Source organism: Desarmillaria tabescens (genome assembly GCF_030435595.1).
Source record: "Desarmillaria tabescens strain CCBAS 213 chromosome Unknown EV420scaffold_1, whole genome shotgun sequence".
Classification (NCBI taxonomy): Eukaryota; Fungi; Basidiomycota; class Agaricomycetes; order Agaricales; family Physalacriaceae; genus Desarmillaria; species Desarmillaria tabescens.
This window is the reverse complement of record NW_026848300.1, coordinates 2,354,097-2,368,153: the sequence shown is the minus strand read 5'-3', so window position 1 is coordinate 2,368,153 and position 14,057 is coordinate 2,354,097. Positions and strand designations below refer to the sequence as shown.

The following is a 14,057-nucleotide window of genomic DNA, read 5'->3' as shown; positions in this document are numbered from 1 at the left end:
TGGAGCCACGTGGCTACCTTACTTACCCAGAGTGTCAGCATTGGCTGCATCCGAGACGCTCTGCGAATGCCCTTCGAGGATTGACTTCCATTTACTTGTTCAAGCGACATCTGCCAATCTGCCTCGTTCAAGGTCATCACCGTCTCCGCCATCGTCCACGCAGGCTTCTGGACGGGGCGATTCCGTCCGTAGGATACCTCAAAACAGCCGGTCAGTTCGTAAGAGACCTACCATCTTAGTCAATACTCCCGGCGCTGCGGCCAAGGCTTCGCCTTCATTGGATTGGAGTACGAGCTATCATGCCGGTTCATCGAGGTGTGTGTCTGGGGTGTCGTCATCGTCGTCGTTGGTGGCTGACTGTTGATTCAACAGTGCTGCCTCGCCTAGGGAATCAGACACTGACGACGAGACAGAAGACGAGGGTCCTGTACACTCCCGTGGACGGGCGTTTTCCCAAAGCAGGTTGACTACCACGCACCCGCCCTTGAAACGGGCACCTATACCTCGGCTAAATCGATCCCCAGAGGGAGCCCCGCCTAGAGCACCAGAAGGTCCCGTTCCTTTCACGCGTTCTCGATCACCCGCTGTTATGCGGTCAACACCTGTCAGCGGAAAAGCCAACCCTCAACGCAACACGTCTCCTGCTGTCTTTGCGAACACAATGACGGCTGTACAGGCGCCATTCACCGTATTCCCCTCCCACTTAGAACTACACCTTCGGCTTCCTATCTTTCCTTGGTCATGGACATTTTGTATCGAAAGTAAAAAAGCGGGAGAAAGCTTTCTAATCATCGGATCTCTTATTTATGCAATATCAACATTCTCGGACTACCAACCTGCAGCATCTTCTCAATTATCTCTATCTCTATATAATTCATGGATTGTCACAGGTCGCGCTTTTCCCCTTCTAGCTTGTTTGCCCACTCATACCGGTTTTTAGAACTACAAATGCTCATTGCTATCTCGCTACTGTATATCATGTGGACTCATAGTTCAATATCAACGGGCACGACGTTGAAACATCAAGTAACCAGTCCCATCTCAATATCTCTGTCCCCATCTGTTCCACGCCCTGTAGATGGTCGTAGCCCACGGCGAAATTCCTTGTGGGATTCTTCAAAGAAATCTGATTTCGCGTTTCTGTGGATGTCTGTCCCTAAAAACTACCGGTGCGTTTTATTTCGTGAGCTCAATCGTCTTCTTAATGGAATGTGTAGGGAGGCATCAGATGATGGCATTTTGACTGGGCTATTGTTTGGGCCCCTCATTGGAAGCGCGCTTTTGTATTCTTCCTTGACCCAGTTGTCATCATCATCACCCATACTTCTTCCATCCACTTGGCGGATCGAACCGCCTGCCCGACTCAGCAATTCCAAAGGGTCGTATAGTGTCCTGGAGGCGCTAGTCCTTTCCCGTTACAACCTCATTGATCTATCCACGCTGTGTTCGTCAATTCTTTTGTTTCACGCATGTACCTCGAGTTGGTTGGAGACTCGATACCTCAAGCGACGCGATGTCCCCGAGGGCGAGCGAGGGTCTGTTCCGCGCAGTGAAGGCTTGAGGTCGTGGTACTATGTGTTATTTACTATAGTCGTTAGTCTGAGTAGCTTCACAACCAAGATCATACTGCAAAAGATCGGATGTGGTATTTGGCACCGTGAGTCAATCGGTTGATCTCAATCTCTAGATTCTTACCTTGTTGCAGATATAACGCTATTTGAAGTTATCTTAGGGGCGTTGTTCTATCAGTTCACACTATACATTTGTCTCCGCTTGGCACATCGTGTTTTTACGCTGGGCGAGCTGGGCCTGGTGTGTTTCGGCGGAACTACCCTTTTGATGGAGTTTGTAAATATCAATATCTCTAGAGTGAGCGGGCTTCACAAATCAGAGTTGCGCTGACAACTCAACAACGCTTTCCAGATATGGCCACTGACAACGCCCTTCATAAAGACATACCGTCTTCCGACGCCGCTTCTCATTTTTCAAATGGCGCTTGTTGCTGGATCGCTTCTCAGTGGCTTTATGTTATCTCCGATCCTTGTTCTCTCCCGCCACATAGCCCAACGACCAGTACGTCGCCTACGAAAACCAAAAGATAAGCTACGGCAGCGTCGACTCCTTGCGTTGGGATTCTATGTTGGGCTATTCTTGATAGTTGTAGGCTTGATCGGCTTGTGGACCCGTTGGTGCCTAGGTAAACGTGATCCTTGGCTTTGGGTCATCTTTTGGCTACTGGAGGGCAAGAACAAGTGGAGCCGACCTGGGCTCTTGGTATATTGGGCTCTGTTGGGGTCGCTGAGTGTTGCTGGATGGACAAGGCAGCTCGCCAGATCGAAGAAGTTCCGCGTATGGAATACAAATGGGGAGAACTTGATCGTTCCCGGCGCCGTCTTGACCACCTCGCAGCCCTCAGCGGAGCCGACGCCTACAAATTCCAATGGAAATCCACTTCCCTCTCCACCGATACTGGCATCTGGAGGGTCTTTAGGTCAGATCTTCGTTTTGCGGCACTCTTCCAGTGCTAACATTTCACAGCCACTGATCTCTTAGACGCGGCCGATAAGCACGTACCAACTTTGAAGTTGAATGCACGTCGAAAATTCTTTCATGCGTTGGCTGTTGTGATGTTCGCCCCCGGCATTGCCTTTGATGTACGTTTCCGCCTGAGTCACCTTTAGCTGTGTCTTTTAACAGCCATTTTTTCCACAGCCAGCCTTCACCCATCTCTGCTTTAGCGCTGCCTTTGCACTCTTTACTTTCGCTGAATACGTTCGTTATTTCGCCATCTATCCTTTCGGCGCGGTCGTACACCTCTTCATGAATGAGTTTTTGGACCACAAGGACAGCGGTACCGCAATTCTAAGCCATTTCTACCTCTTGACAGGATGTGCTGGAAGTTTGTGGCTTGAGACGTAAGTCTAGCGGCCCTTTTCGTGATCATGCGCTGATTGCTCTATTTCCAGACCGTCGCGACTTCTTCAGTTTACTGGAATTCTTGTCCTCGGCATCGGCGACGCATTGGTATTTCGTCTCGTATTTCAAAAAGTTTTTTTGTTGAACTGCTAACGTTACAGGCTTCGATCGTGGGTAAACGGATTGGTTTACACCGATGGACGCCCACGACCTCCAAAACTATTGAAGGTAGTCTGGCGTTTGCCTTGTCTATCGTTGCTTGTGCTTGGGCATTACGACTTTGTGGATTTGTCGATCCTTTTTCTGTAGGTTTCGTGCTCTACATACGGTCGCAGGTCCACTGATGCCCTCATAGACCAAACGATACCTATTCATGGTGGCTATTTCAGCTGCACTGGAGGCTTTTTCAGATCAGAACGATAATTTGACTCTACCATTGTATTTGTGGAGTATATTGGTATTGGCGGATACTTAGATAGGTAATTCGGGTCATACGTCCGGTTTCCTAGATCTCAGTGTACAAATCTCACAAATTGAATAGAAGGCTGGAAATTTCAATAATCCTCTTCCTGTGCCTTTACTCCTTATGTGCGCGCCGATCATCTCCAGTGAGACCGATCAATGAAATGGCGGGGGCGCGATCACGTGTACACAAACTAATTGCAAGTAGTATACGAGAGGGTCCCCCATAGTATACAGCACAATGCATCTGAAAATGTAAAATTTATGGTCTATCAAACGCCTCATGAAGGTAGGTCCGTCGCCGCTCTCTTCAAAAAATGATGCACAGCAACCCTTACAAGGAGGTTATCCTCAAGATCTGTCTCCTTGATGTCCCTTTGCAGCATGTTCTACCGGTTTGTATATCAACTATCACACTCGACAAGTTATCCCGTACGTGGAGGTTCAAATCTACAGTGCTATAGAGATCTACTTGGACGCCGCCTGCTCAATATCATTAAACGATATGTTGCTCCGATCGCAAAGCCCGCGGAATATCCCATCGTCGTGTAAAAATAGATTCAAGGGACTGTCGAACTCCTGCAAAAAATGGTCAAAGTCTGAGGAACATCCATGAGACTAGCATCATACACCGACCCGCCCTTCTTCCAATACCAACACACGATCGTACGAAATGATCGTTCGTAGGCGATCTGTCAGGAATTCATTGCCCATATAGTCAATACGAAAAACTCAGCACATACGTGCGATACACAAGAGAGTACGATCTCGGAATTGATGCTGGATAGTCTGTTGAATCTTCTGGTCCGTTTCGACATCAACAGAAGCTCTAAAGGTGACGGTCAATGTACTAGATATCACATTGAGACAATGATGCACTGACGTAGCCTCATCTAAAATGACTATTTTTGTGTCCTTCACCAGGGCACGCGCTAGACTGAGCAAAGATCGTTGTCCGACGCTAAAATTCGACCCTTCTGGCTCCACCACAGTGTCCAAGGTGATACGATTCTGGTGGTTTTCGACTTCGGTTGTCGAACTGTTGGCAGTTGATGGATCTTCGTCTACAAGAAAGGAACGCTTGAGAGCATCCCATAATTTTGCATCATCGTAGATCGAGAACGGGTCTAAGGTAGATCTTACGGTCCCTAAACGTGGATGTCTCTGGATCAATAAGGACACAATCTGGGAGAACGGAAGGTACAGACCACTGAACAAGATAGGCTGATAATGAGATAGGTCAGCGGGCCAATGACAAAGGTAGGGCCAATCTCACGTCCTGCGGGATCATCGCCATTTTGGAGCGTAGACTTTTCAGACCCATCTTCGAGATGTCGTCCCTAACAGTTGTGAGGCATGGATCCAGCACAACACGAGCAACTGGGACCTACCTGTCGATCAAGATCTCACCAGAATACTCTACTATTCGAAGAAGCGTCAATATGAGTGACGACTTCCCGGCGCCCGTCCTTCCAACAATGCCAATTTTCTCGCCACCCTGGATATCTAGCGTGATTCCACGAAGCACCTGAGGCATGCCAGGTCGATAACTCATCGCGACATCTCGGAACTCAATACTACCGTGACTCCACTGAGAAGTTGCTTTATCTGTGTCCATCTGATAAGGAGCCTCCTGGTCAACAACCTCTCCTTTGCTATAGCTGACAACTAGAACAAATCAATGTACTTGCATAAGCCCAAAATCAATATGTTCTTACCTCGTTCCACGGCATTCATATAGTTCTGTAATAGTCAGCAACTCCTCAACCATAAAGGTTATACTAAGTTACCTCGACTTCGGCAGATTGCCTGGTCACCATGCCGCATAATTGAGTCAGCGTTGCTTGGCATGAATAATCAGAAACGACAGGTTGACTAGACAAGTTGAACCCTTACTTGAATATGTCAGTACCAGGCCAATCTCGGCGGGACTTATTCCTGATACGCCGACGACAGCGAATATCGCCACCTGGACTTCACAATCAGTGTTACTGATCAAAATGGCGAGACTCGACGTACACAAAGAACCAACGTGGCACCTAAAGCATCAAGCCTTACGGCTAACCAGCTTCTCGAGACTCAGAGTTTAGTGGATATGACACTGTATCGAATACCTACCGCTGGTTGGTGACGGTTAGGATAAGCGCCCGATTTTCGAGATCGATATAAAATCGATTATCATTTACAAATCGCGGAATCTCTCTATATGCCCGAATCGTGGGTAGGCCTTAACAACAGCGGTCAATAACAGCGGTCAAAATGGCAGAGTTATTACCTGTCAAAGACTCAGAGAAGTGCGCGTATAGAACAGAGCGAAGCATAGCATCTAATCTCTTCATCTCTCGGGCACTCGCGCGATAGAACGACGCAAAATATTGGTAACCAAATGCGATGATGAACACAGCGATAACTAGGAAGGGAAGATGAGCCGCAATCCATTGAAGAACCAATCTCGCACGGACTGAAATAGTGCTCAAGAACGGTGATAATTACGACGGCTCCCATGACGTTGGACGTTGTGATCACGACTACAGGCGATTGAGGACATATCAAATGTGATTGACCGGAAAGAACGAACATAATCTCATGGACGCTGAAGATAATTTAAGCAACAACAAAAAATCGAGTCTGCTTGACTTACTAGGGAGCTGGTTATCAATTGCTGGATCCACGTATATCAAAAGCAGAGCAGGGTAACCTGCAAATATATTACTTACAGTCAATGTCTTTGCCAAAGATTCCCAAAATTCGTCCCATTGGCTAGATGATGAGTGTTACCCTTCGTGACAATAGTTATCAAGGCCAGCCTTACCGTTGTGTCGAAGAAAGCCATCGTAGCATGGAAGATGCGCCACAAGGCACTCTTGTGCAGGTTCCTCGATATAAGCGACGACGTTATATCGATAGAGATACCTCTGTAATTGTTTGCATGATCAAGAATTACCTCCAAACAGAGGAGATAATATGGCGTACAATATCATCGTAAACAGAGCTTGTGATAACCCGAGGCCTGCATAAAGAACCTGGTAGAAAGAAAATTGACGGTGAAACGCGCTTTCAAGGTGTCAGTCTTGTTCGGATCGTGAACAGGACAATCAACTCACTTCGCTTGCCACCAAACCAAAGTGTAAGAACTAAGAATTTGACTACCCTGCATTAGGGCGACTGCGAGTGCGACAAAGGGAATGGTTATAAAACCTCCACCGGCAGAGAAGTAGCTTCGGTAAACTGGTGGAAGATGTCAGGTGAATTCATATGATTGTAAAGTATGCTTACCCGCCCATGGTAGGGAGCCAGTTGTGCGTCGCTCTTTTACAATGAGTCTTCCTTCGAGTTTACCTGTACCCTTAACACTCGCTTGAGCGGATTTCGATTTAATCGCTTCTAGGCCCTCGTCTTCGTTAACATTCGATGCCTCTGAAGAAGAGCTGGTTCCACCGAATTCCGTCACCAGTCGAGCAAAATTTCCATCGTCCGCAAGAAGTTGCTGATACGTTCCTTGCTCAATTATACAGCCGTCGTCTAAAGTGTATATGTAATCACAGTGTGAGAGGAAGTGCACCGCATGCGTAACGAGTACCACGGTCTTCCCTTCTTGGACGAGGGGAAGAATTGCTCCGTGAAAGAGGGACTTCCCAACGTGAGCGTCGACTATGCAAGCAAGTCAGCACGGCATATTCGGGATTATAATAGAGGGACTGACCAGCAGAAAGTGGGTCATCAAACAGAAGGATTTCGGCATCATAATACAAGGCTCTTGCGATGTTCACCTGAATATACTAAACTTTCACTGATACGAAGTACGGAGAATAGACTCACTCTCTGCTTCTGCCCGCCGCTTAGATTAATACCTTTCTCCCCGATCTGAGGTTGAAACTTGAGATGAGAGTGTGCAGATACCGCAAAAGAATATACCTCGGTCAAATCTCCATCCGGCAACATTTGTAAGTCAGGAAGTAAACAGGCTTTTTCAACTACTGCCCAATACCTCGCTTCATCTAATGGCTGTCCGAAGAGAATGTTATCTCTCTAGAAGATTGTCAGCACCTTGGGTGTCAAAGAAGACCGTGCCGAGAAAAACACACCAGAGTAGCATTCTGAATCCAAGCTATCTGTGGACAATACGCTACCGGACCTCTGAATGAAACGTTGCCAGATATTCTTCTCATTTCCCCGATCAGACCTTGAAGTAGACTCGACTAGACGCAATACATCTCGGCAACATACAACCAATTTATAATTAATCTTACCTTTCCTGAGCCAACACGACCGACAACGGCAACTAAACGCTTTCTTGGCACTTCCATATTGATACTCGACACACGAAACGGATGATCGACAATCTTTTCAGTCGATGTACCGTCTTCCAACTTTGTGAGATCAGGTTCGGCATTGGAAGAAGGTAGTTCCCATTCGAAAGTCGCAGCAGCTACCTTCAGAGCGGGACTTTGTTGAGAGTTTACAACAAATGAAGCATCCGCCATTATTTCTGCGTGGAATATGCCAGATAGTCTTTCAAGCGCGTTTCGTGCATCTGCAGTTACAGACAGCGCCCTCGGCAAGAACATCATGGGTTGACGCAGTAGCTACGGAACGAAGCCGTATCAGAAAGGATGATTGCGTAAGTTTGGGACTCAAACCAACATTAAACAGACTCAAGGAAGCGAAGATGACCGCAGCATCAAAAGACGCCGTTGTGCTGGTATAAGTGACGAATGCGAGGGTGGAAGCCAAGACAGGTATTGAATATGCAAACGCTGTGCTGATATGAATCGAATAAATAGCCATCTATAGAACACTGGATACCACGTACTTCGCTGATTGGGCGTGGTGCATTTGGCGAATGCCCACTAGTTCCTTGTCCCGGATGTTGTTAATGCGTCCCAGGAGTGGTTCTTCATATGTGAAATATTTTACAATCCGCATAGCGCCTTGGTATGCATTCAGCGAGATTTGGATGTTCAGAAGATACGACGCTACCTAAAACCTCCAAAAAGGTCTTTGCTCGTTCATCCGTGAATTTCATGGATCCTGAACGGATGGAGAATCGGTGCGCCATGAGGCGTTCTTGAACTGGGGCGACGAGGAGGAAAAGCAGAAATCCAGCCAGCACGGAGGGTCCTAACTATACCGAACAATATACGTAAAGGCCTATGAAGTTTTTTGGATACTTACCTGAACGAGCAGGATGATCAAGCAGACCATCACCTGAATTGGAGCGGTCCATCCTGGAAATGCTAACTCAAGCCTCTACGACGTCGGGGAACATCCAACATACCGGCATGCTGTACAAACACTCAATAAGGGGTACAACAGTCGAGGAGTTGAACCACTTACGAACCATTGCGAAGCGGCGTCTATCCTACTGACCTGTGCCGAGAAGGGTTGAGTTGATACAAATACGGAACACGGGACTTACATCGGTGGATATGTGATTGATGAGGGCAGCGTTGGAGAATTGAGTTCTAGCCTGTCCTGCGGATCTTCGTCTAACATCACCGGAAAAAATATCAATAATAGCTTACCAGTCAACACCACACCTCGTTTATAAATCGAATGAATGAGTGCCGCACGCGCTAACACGCCGGTGGTCATAGAGCGCCAGAAAAACTAGAAGAATCATCCAAATCCAGTCTACAGCAATATTTATTGTTTTACCTGGTGCGATGCAAGGCTTGTCAAGATCACGATACAGAAGAGTCCGATGGCCATTCCTATCCCGCGGCTGACATCAGGCGCTTCAGTTCCTTCAAGACGGGCACTAGCACGAGCTTTGGCGAAATTGATGATAGCCTTTCCGTATAGTGTTAAACGTCGCAAACCGGAGAAGAAGAAATTTTCTATTAACCTTGACGAGGAGGGGCCCCATGAGTTGCGCCGTGTCTCCAAAAACCTAAGAAAATGAGATCCTTCTCGGAACGCAGTGAAAATTAGCCGACGTACCTTAAAAGCACCACCAATCCAGAACATGCTGCCGAACACATCATTGAGGGCCCATGCCAGACTCGGGTTTCGTCGTGCTGTAACGGTTTTCCACCGATTCTCTAGGAAACGAAGACGATCCTGATAGCTAACTCCATATCTCAGCGCGCATGCAATCCAAAACGCGCGTAGCATAATGCTCGGCTTTATTTCTCCAGAATCCAACATTGCGTTCCACTCCTGAGCACTTTTCACTCGACGTTCCCATGCCGCATCTAATTGCTCTGAAAGAAGTCCCGACTCTTGGCTGGAGTGCAACTTCCACAGATCCGGTGCTTGGAGAGTCCTTTGATATCCTAGCACCTAGAAAAAAGGCGTTCAAGCTACAGGTGTGGATACGGTTTAAATGCATTACCATCATTGGGGTGATCCAAGAATAAGTTAACTTGGATAAGAGGGAGGCACCTTCAAGCGGGATAACCTGAATATCTTAGATTTGTGGCATCGGACACGATAAATGATACGCATACCGGCGCGTCAGATAACGACGTTCGTGCTGGTCCAGGCGATTTGTTGGAAAGCCTGAGCGAGATAAAGTCAATTCGTTGAGTGATATATAGATAAAAAGTGTTACACTACCATATCTGCCACCATCGCTTTCTTGTTCGAAGTTTCTGCATACCAGTATCCAGTTCTAGTCGAATCGACGCATGACGCGTATCTGAGGGATCGGCTTTGTTTAACTCAATACTTTCGACTTTTTCGTTCATGATGGAGGGTGTAGTATAAAGCCTTCCTGTCTGTACGTCGTGCGTTATATAGCGGAAAGATCAAGGAACGATTACGTGCACTGAGGAACTTCAAGACGACCAAGGGTAAAATAAGGGACAAGAACTGAACAAGGACCGGATGTTGCGATTCGAATAAAACATGGGAAATTACCACGAACGTGAGACGCGCAAGCAGGCTTCCAGTAGCATTTAGTCATTCTAGATAGGTAGATGAAGAGGATGATCAAGGTATTCCAAAAATGGCACTCTGATTACCGTACTCAGTGCGCGTGCCTGAAAACCCAGTTCAGCAACTGAAATTTTCTTGGTCTGTGCCTTGTCTCTTCACAGGGCACTTGCACTCATTACATAAAGCCCATAAGTATAATGGCCATTCAGATTTACTTTGCCAGAGATTTCTTCCAAACTACTACTCCGGCTGTATTGCGCAGTGCTTGACTTATGACATCGGTACTGGTTCCGACTTTCAGCTTCATAGACTGTCTTCTTGCATGAACAATGTTAATCTAAACTCATCATGCTCTCACTGAATGCGTCCGGTTCTCACCGGAATAGCTTCGGGAACAAATGGACAAACAATGGACACTTACCCGTGTACTCATGCTCACGATATCAGGATCCTATTAGGAGTAGGGTGACTTTCTTTCTGAGCCAACCTAATGGTAGTCGTCTCTTTTTTTGCACGCAGCCAAGTCACGAGAACGCGATTCGCATCCAGTCGCTCTTCCGGTTCTGTGTTTTCTCATAACACTCTATTCCGTTCCGCTATGACTGCTCATCGGAAGCTGTTTTGCTCACGACATCCTGTTCCAAGTCCTCTTTTTGATGCTCCACAGCCGTTCATCGCGCCTTCCTAACGGTCTTTGAACAGGGGGAAAACTGACAGGTGGCTACCGCAAGCAGACAAAATCATGCTAAAAGACTTTCACTGGGATGTTTTCAACCCATCCCGTAATTGTCCAAACCCCTATCGGCTGCATCGAGGCGAAGTACACAAATATAATCTTACGGAAAACACCAGGTGAACTATCAATATGGCTTCGAACGCAGAGTTGACGATATCTTTCAGGTTTCAAACCGATGAAAACAGAAAACCTTCCCACGTCAACTAAAAAAAACACTGGTGTTCTTTACCGCTCGCTGTGGACCATGGTATACGTCGTTTGCATTCGTCATACGGAATGGATCGCCACATATTGCCAAATGAGGTCTTTTCCAATTCACCCACTAAGGATTCGCAACCTTCCGTGATAATCCCTGATTAGCCTGTTTCAGCACACCTCCGGTATCGATTAACTTCCTCAACATTAAATGCCGACGCTGCTTTTCTTGGCACCGACATCGTGTCCTCCCAATGCTATCTATGGAATAGCCGTCTAGTAGTATTCTAGGAGAGTCGAGAAACGTCGGTGCTGATTCGTGATGTTCTGATTTTGTCACTGATTTAAGTTGTGGTTTATTGCTCCACCATCAAGGTCGTACCTTTTCAACAGAAATGACATGTGCGTAAACGGAACATGACTTCTTCCCGCAGTTTTATGTTTAGTCCGCATTCCTACAAATAGCCCTCCTTATTGAAGCCAAGGTATTCCCCTCATCCACCAACATGTCATTCCAACCAGAGAACGTTGTCGACGACGCTACATTCGCTGTTTCTTCTCGTCTTCTTTCCTGCCTAGTAACTGAATCGTTGCTGCGTGCATTTTACGTCCCGCTCTCCCATGGAGATCGCGCCACTGGGATACTCATAATTCTGTCTACCACCTCACTGTCAGAACAGTCTGTCATCAACCGAGTGCTTCACTCGCGCGACATCTTTGCCGTTGTCCCCCTTCGCAACACGCCAGTTCTCTCCAATGTTGAGGCGGATAAACATGGTCGATCTGTCGGCCTTGTAGATCCCCTTGATATGCTCCCCGAAATTTATGAGCTTACTCAGAATTCGAACAGTCACATAAACGTAAGAAGATGCTTATCTTGCCTGCTTCTCGCCGTTGATTTCACCTCATAGGACGATCTCTCCAGGATGGTGAAGGAGACTTTGCTGCCTCCTCACTGGGACCTTCAATCAGTGGAACTGGTTAAAATAGGTCATCCATTGCATCTATGGCGAAAGTTCGTCAGAGACATGGTTGTCCAGGATGCCTCCATTGAGGAGGAGATCCTAAGCTCTTTCCACTGGCAGTGTAAGTTCGTGGGAGTAGTACACTATGCCGCACATTGACGAAAGATCAACAGTGGCATCATTCAAGAATCCGCCTGCTTGTCCAACACTGTTGTCTGCAGCTATTGATTGGGAGCAAAGCCTGGTGGCCGGGCACCCCACCCACCCAGTAAGTGTACACAGCAACAAATGATCACGTTGGCTTACGGACCAATTCAGATGCATAGAGCCAGAACGATTCCATTGAGTCTCTCTAACTACGACTGGTACAACCCAGTCATACGCTTCGCTCGTGTTCCCCGTTCGCGCTTGGATATTCAAGGGCCATTCGATGTCATGAGCCTGTCTCTGGCCCAAAAGGCCGCCCAGCGGGCAGGGAAAATACTAAGCATCGATGGCACGACTGTTGTTGTTCCTGTCCACGAAGTTCAAATTCCGAACATCATGGCGAAATTTCAGGGTGTCGAGATCCTACCGCCGGATATCAATATCCGAACCCGTGGGCAGGCCAGCATTAGGTCTGTAAATTTTTGTGAAGCTTAGGCGATGTCCTGAACCTATTTCCTAGAACCGTTGTAATGTCAGAATCGCCGGGAATGGCGCTCAAACTATCAGTCGGAGTCAAGATCTCTTCTTCTTTGCGCACGATATCCCATTTCACGGCCGACTTTGGTCCCAGATTCTCATCAGAGATCATTCCCAAGCTGGTAGTTGATCATGAAATTCTTTCCATCGAACGGGAACCCGCCAGCGCTGTGTACAGCGGTGTGGATCCAGAAGTTGCTAAGCATTTCACGGCAATTTTCAGGGAAACATATCAACCTGCACATGGTGAATGTGTAATAGTTTGCGCAGCTTTGCTTGAGGTAGGCCACAAGGACGTTCCTGCGGGCGTTTCTGCCGTGGAACATGTATTTAAGCTTGGCACCTATGAAAAACGGGTTGAATTCTTAGAAAGGTGAGACGATACTTGCCTTTTTCCCGATTATCGTCATTCTAACATGCAAGCAACAGATACATACGCATTGCCTGCCAGGCGTTGTTACCGCCACTAATCTACAATGGCGTGGCATTTGAAGCCCATGCACAGAACGTCCTCGCACGGTTCGACATCGAGTCCGGGAATCTGCTCGGATTCGTTGTACGCGATCTTGGGGGCCTGCGAATTCATCCGGCTACGTTGGCTGAATCTACTGGCGTCGATTTTAATTTTTTGCCGGGTCACTGTGTTGTTACCAGCACTACGGAAGAGGCCTACCCAAAATTCTACCACACCCTCATTCACAATCACTTGCAGCGACTGATCCGGGTCCTCGGGATGCATTACAATGGCTGTGGGTGGGAAATCCTTAGGCGTCACTTGAGTGCAATTATTCCTGCCGACCACGAGCTGCGTAAGACCTGGTTGGATCCTGGGAGCGAGATCGTTTCTGGGAAGTGTTTGATGAGGATGCGGCTACAAGGATTGTACCGGGATGTAGGTCTTTTCTTCAGAATTGCGTGTTAGCAGCCTGACTATCATACGATATAGATGGTATTCAGTCCTTTCCCAAACTTGATTCTGTACCGTCCTCCAAACCTGGAGACGGGCTGCGAAGTGCCTGGTCAAGAAAATTGAAGACCCTGGATGCGTTGAAATCTAATCAGAATATGTAATTCATAGCGTTTGTCGAAGAAAGAAAGTGGACTCCTTACGATAATCAATTGTGAATCCTAAGTTCTTCAAACCGAGGTGGGTATCTGATAAGATGGAAGAGACGGAGGCGAAAAGGCGTTTATCTGATAAGATCAGAAGACATCCC

The 14,057-nt window shown here is 47.3% G+C and overlaps 3 protein-coding genes across 3 annotated transcripts; 2 read left to right on the top strand and 1 right to left on the bottom strand.

Annotated features, from left to right (window-relative positions):
• Window positions 1-399: 399 nt before the first annotated feature.
• Window positions 400-3,635, top strand: EV420DRAFT_74725 (uncharacterized protein). The gene is made up of 11 exons (XM_060483313.1): window positions 400-890; window positions 941-1,169; window positions 1,218-1,657; window positions 1,706-1,869; window positions 1,924-2,491; window positions 2,539-2,654; window positions 2,713-2,915; window positions 2,967-3,024; window positions 3,078-3,221; window positions 3,272-3,395; window positions 3,458-3,635. Exons 1-10 carry the CDS (start codon window positions 590-592, stop codon window positions 3,389-3,391), a joined length of 2,343 nt encoding a protein of 780 aa, XP_060339676.1. The 5' UTR covers window positions 400-589; the 3' UTR covers window positions 3,392-3,395; window positions 3,458-3,635.
• EV420DRAFT_1497282 (ABC protein) lies at window positions 3,619-10,320 on the bottom strand. Its single transcript, XM_060470914.1, has 40 exons — window positions 9,940-10,320; window positions 9,831-9,882; window positions 9,716-9,781; window positions 9,322-9,663; window positions 9,227-9,271; window positions 9,037-9,171; window positions 8,904-8,988; window positions 8,798-8,853; window positions 8,716-8,748; window positions 8,657-8,663; window positions 8,554-8,606; window positions 8,359-8,503; window positions 8,192-8,309; window positions 8,023-8,140; window positions 7,629-7,964; window positions 7,464-7,577; window positions 7,294-7,407; window positions 7,198-7,242; window positions 7,082-7,148; window positions 6,655-7,029; window positions 6,483-6,606; window positions 6,352-6,432; window positions 6,191-6,293; window positions 6,096-6,138; window positions 6,020-6,040; window positions 5,957-5,971; window positions 5,841-5,906; window positions 5,654-5,788; window positions 5,497-5,605; window positions 5,398-5,446; window positions 5,275-5,347; window positions 5,169-5,221; window positions 5,097-5,121; window positions 4,770-5,046; window positions 4,655-4,718; window positions 4,587-4,602; window positions 4,262-4,526; window positions 4,122-4,207; window positions 4,009-4,070; window positions 3,619-3,957 (listed from the first exon to the last, which is right to left on the bottom strand). The coding sequence occupies exons 1-40, from the start codon at window positions 10,068-10,070 to the stop codon at window positions 3,847-3,849; spliced, it is 4,215 nt and encodes a 1,404-aa protein (XP_060339675.1). The 5' UTR covers window positions 10,071-10,320; the 3' UTR covers window positions 3,619-3,846.
• Window positions 10,321-11,656: 1,336 nt separating this feature from the next.
• EV420DRAFT_1497269 (IucC family-domain-containing protein) lies at window positions 11,657-13,953 on the top strand. Its single transcript, XM_060470913.1, has 6 exons — window positions 11,657-12,277; window positions 12,330-12,424; window positions 12,475-12,773; window positions 12,824-13,213; window positions 13,270-13,732; window positions 13,787-13,953. The coding sequence occupies exons 1-6, from the start codon at window positions 12,118-12,120 to the stop codon at window positions 13,871-13,873; spliced, it is 1,494 nt and encodes a 497-aa protein (XP_060339674.1). The 5' UTR covers window positions 11,657-12,117; the 3' UTR covers window positions 13,874-13,953.
• The last annotated feature ends 104 nt before the right edge of the window (window positions 13,954-14,057 follow it).

Excerpts from the sequence above, each read along its gene's own strand:
- EV420DRAFT_74725 (XM_060483313.1), top strand. The coding sequence starts at position 590 with ATGCGGTCAACACCTGTCAGCGGAAAAGCCAACCCTCAACGCAACACG. Across the intron at positions 891-940 it reads TAATTCATGGATTGTCACAG|AACTACAAATGCTCATTGCT; the intron begins GTCGCGCTTTTC and ends ACCGGTTTTTAG. Across the intron at positions 3,025-3,077 it reads TCGGCATCGGCGACGCATTG|GCTTCGATCGTGGGTAAACG; the intron begins GTATTTCGTCTC and ends CTAACGTTACAG.
- EV420DRAFT_1497282 (XM_060470914.1), bottom strand. The coding sequence starts at position 10,070 with ATGAACGAAAAAGTCGAAAGTATTGAGTTAAACAAAGCCGATCCCTCA. Across the intron at positions 8,989-9,036 it reads CAAGCCTTGCATCGCACCAG|TTTTTCTGGCGCTCTATGAC; the intron begins GTAAAACAATAA and ends TGATTCTTCTAG. Across the intron at positions 7,578-7,628 it reads GTCGTGTTGGCTCAGGAAAG|TCGAGTCTACTTCAAGGTCT; the intron begins GTAAGATTAATT and ends TATTGCGTCTAG.
- EV420DRAFT_1497269 (XM_060470913.1), top strand. The coding sequence starts at position 12,118 with ATGGTGAAGGAGACTTTGCTGCCTCCTCACTGGGACCTTCAATCAGTG. Across the intron at positions 12,425-12,474 it reads CCGGGCACCCCACCCACCCA|ATGCATAGAGCCAGAACGAT; the intron begins GTAAGTGTACAC and ends GGACCAATTCAG. Across the intron at positions 12,774-12,823 it reads CGTGGGCAGGCCAGCATTAG|AACCGTTGTAATGTCAGAAT; the intron begins GTCTGTAAATTT and ends CCTATTTCCTAG.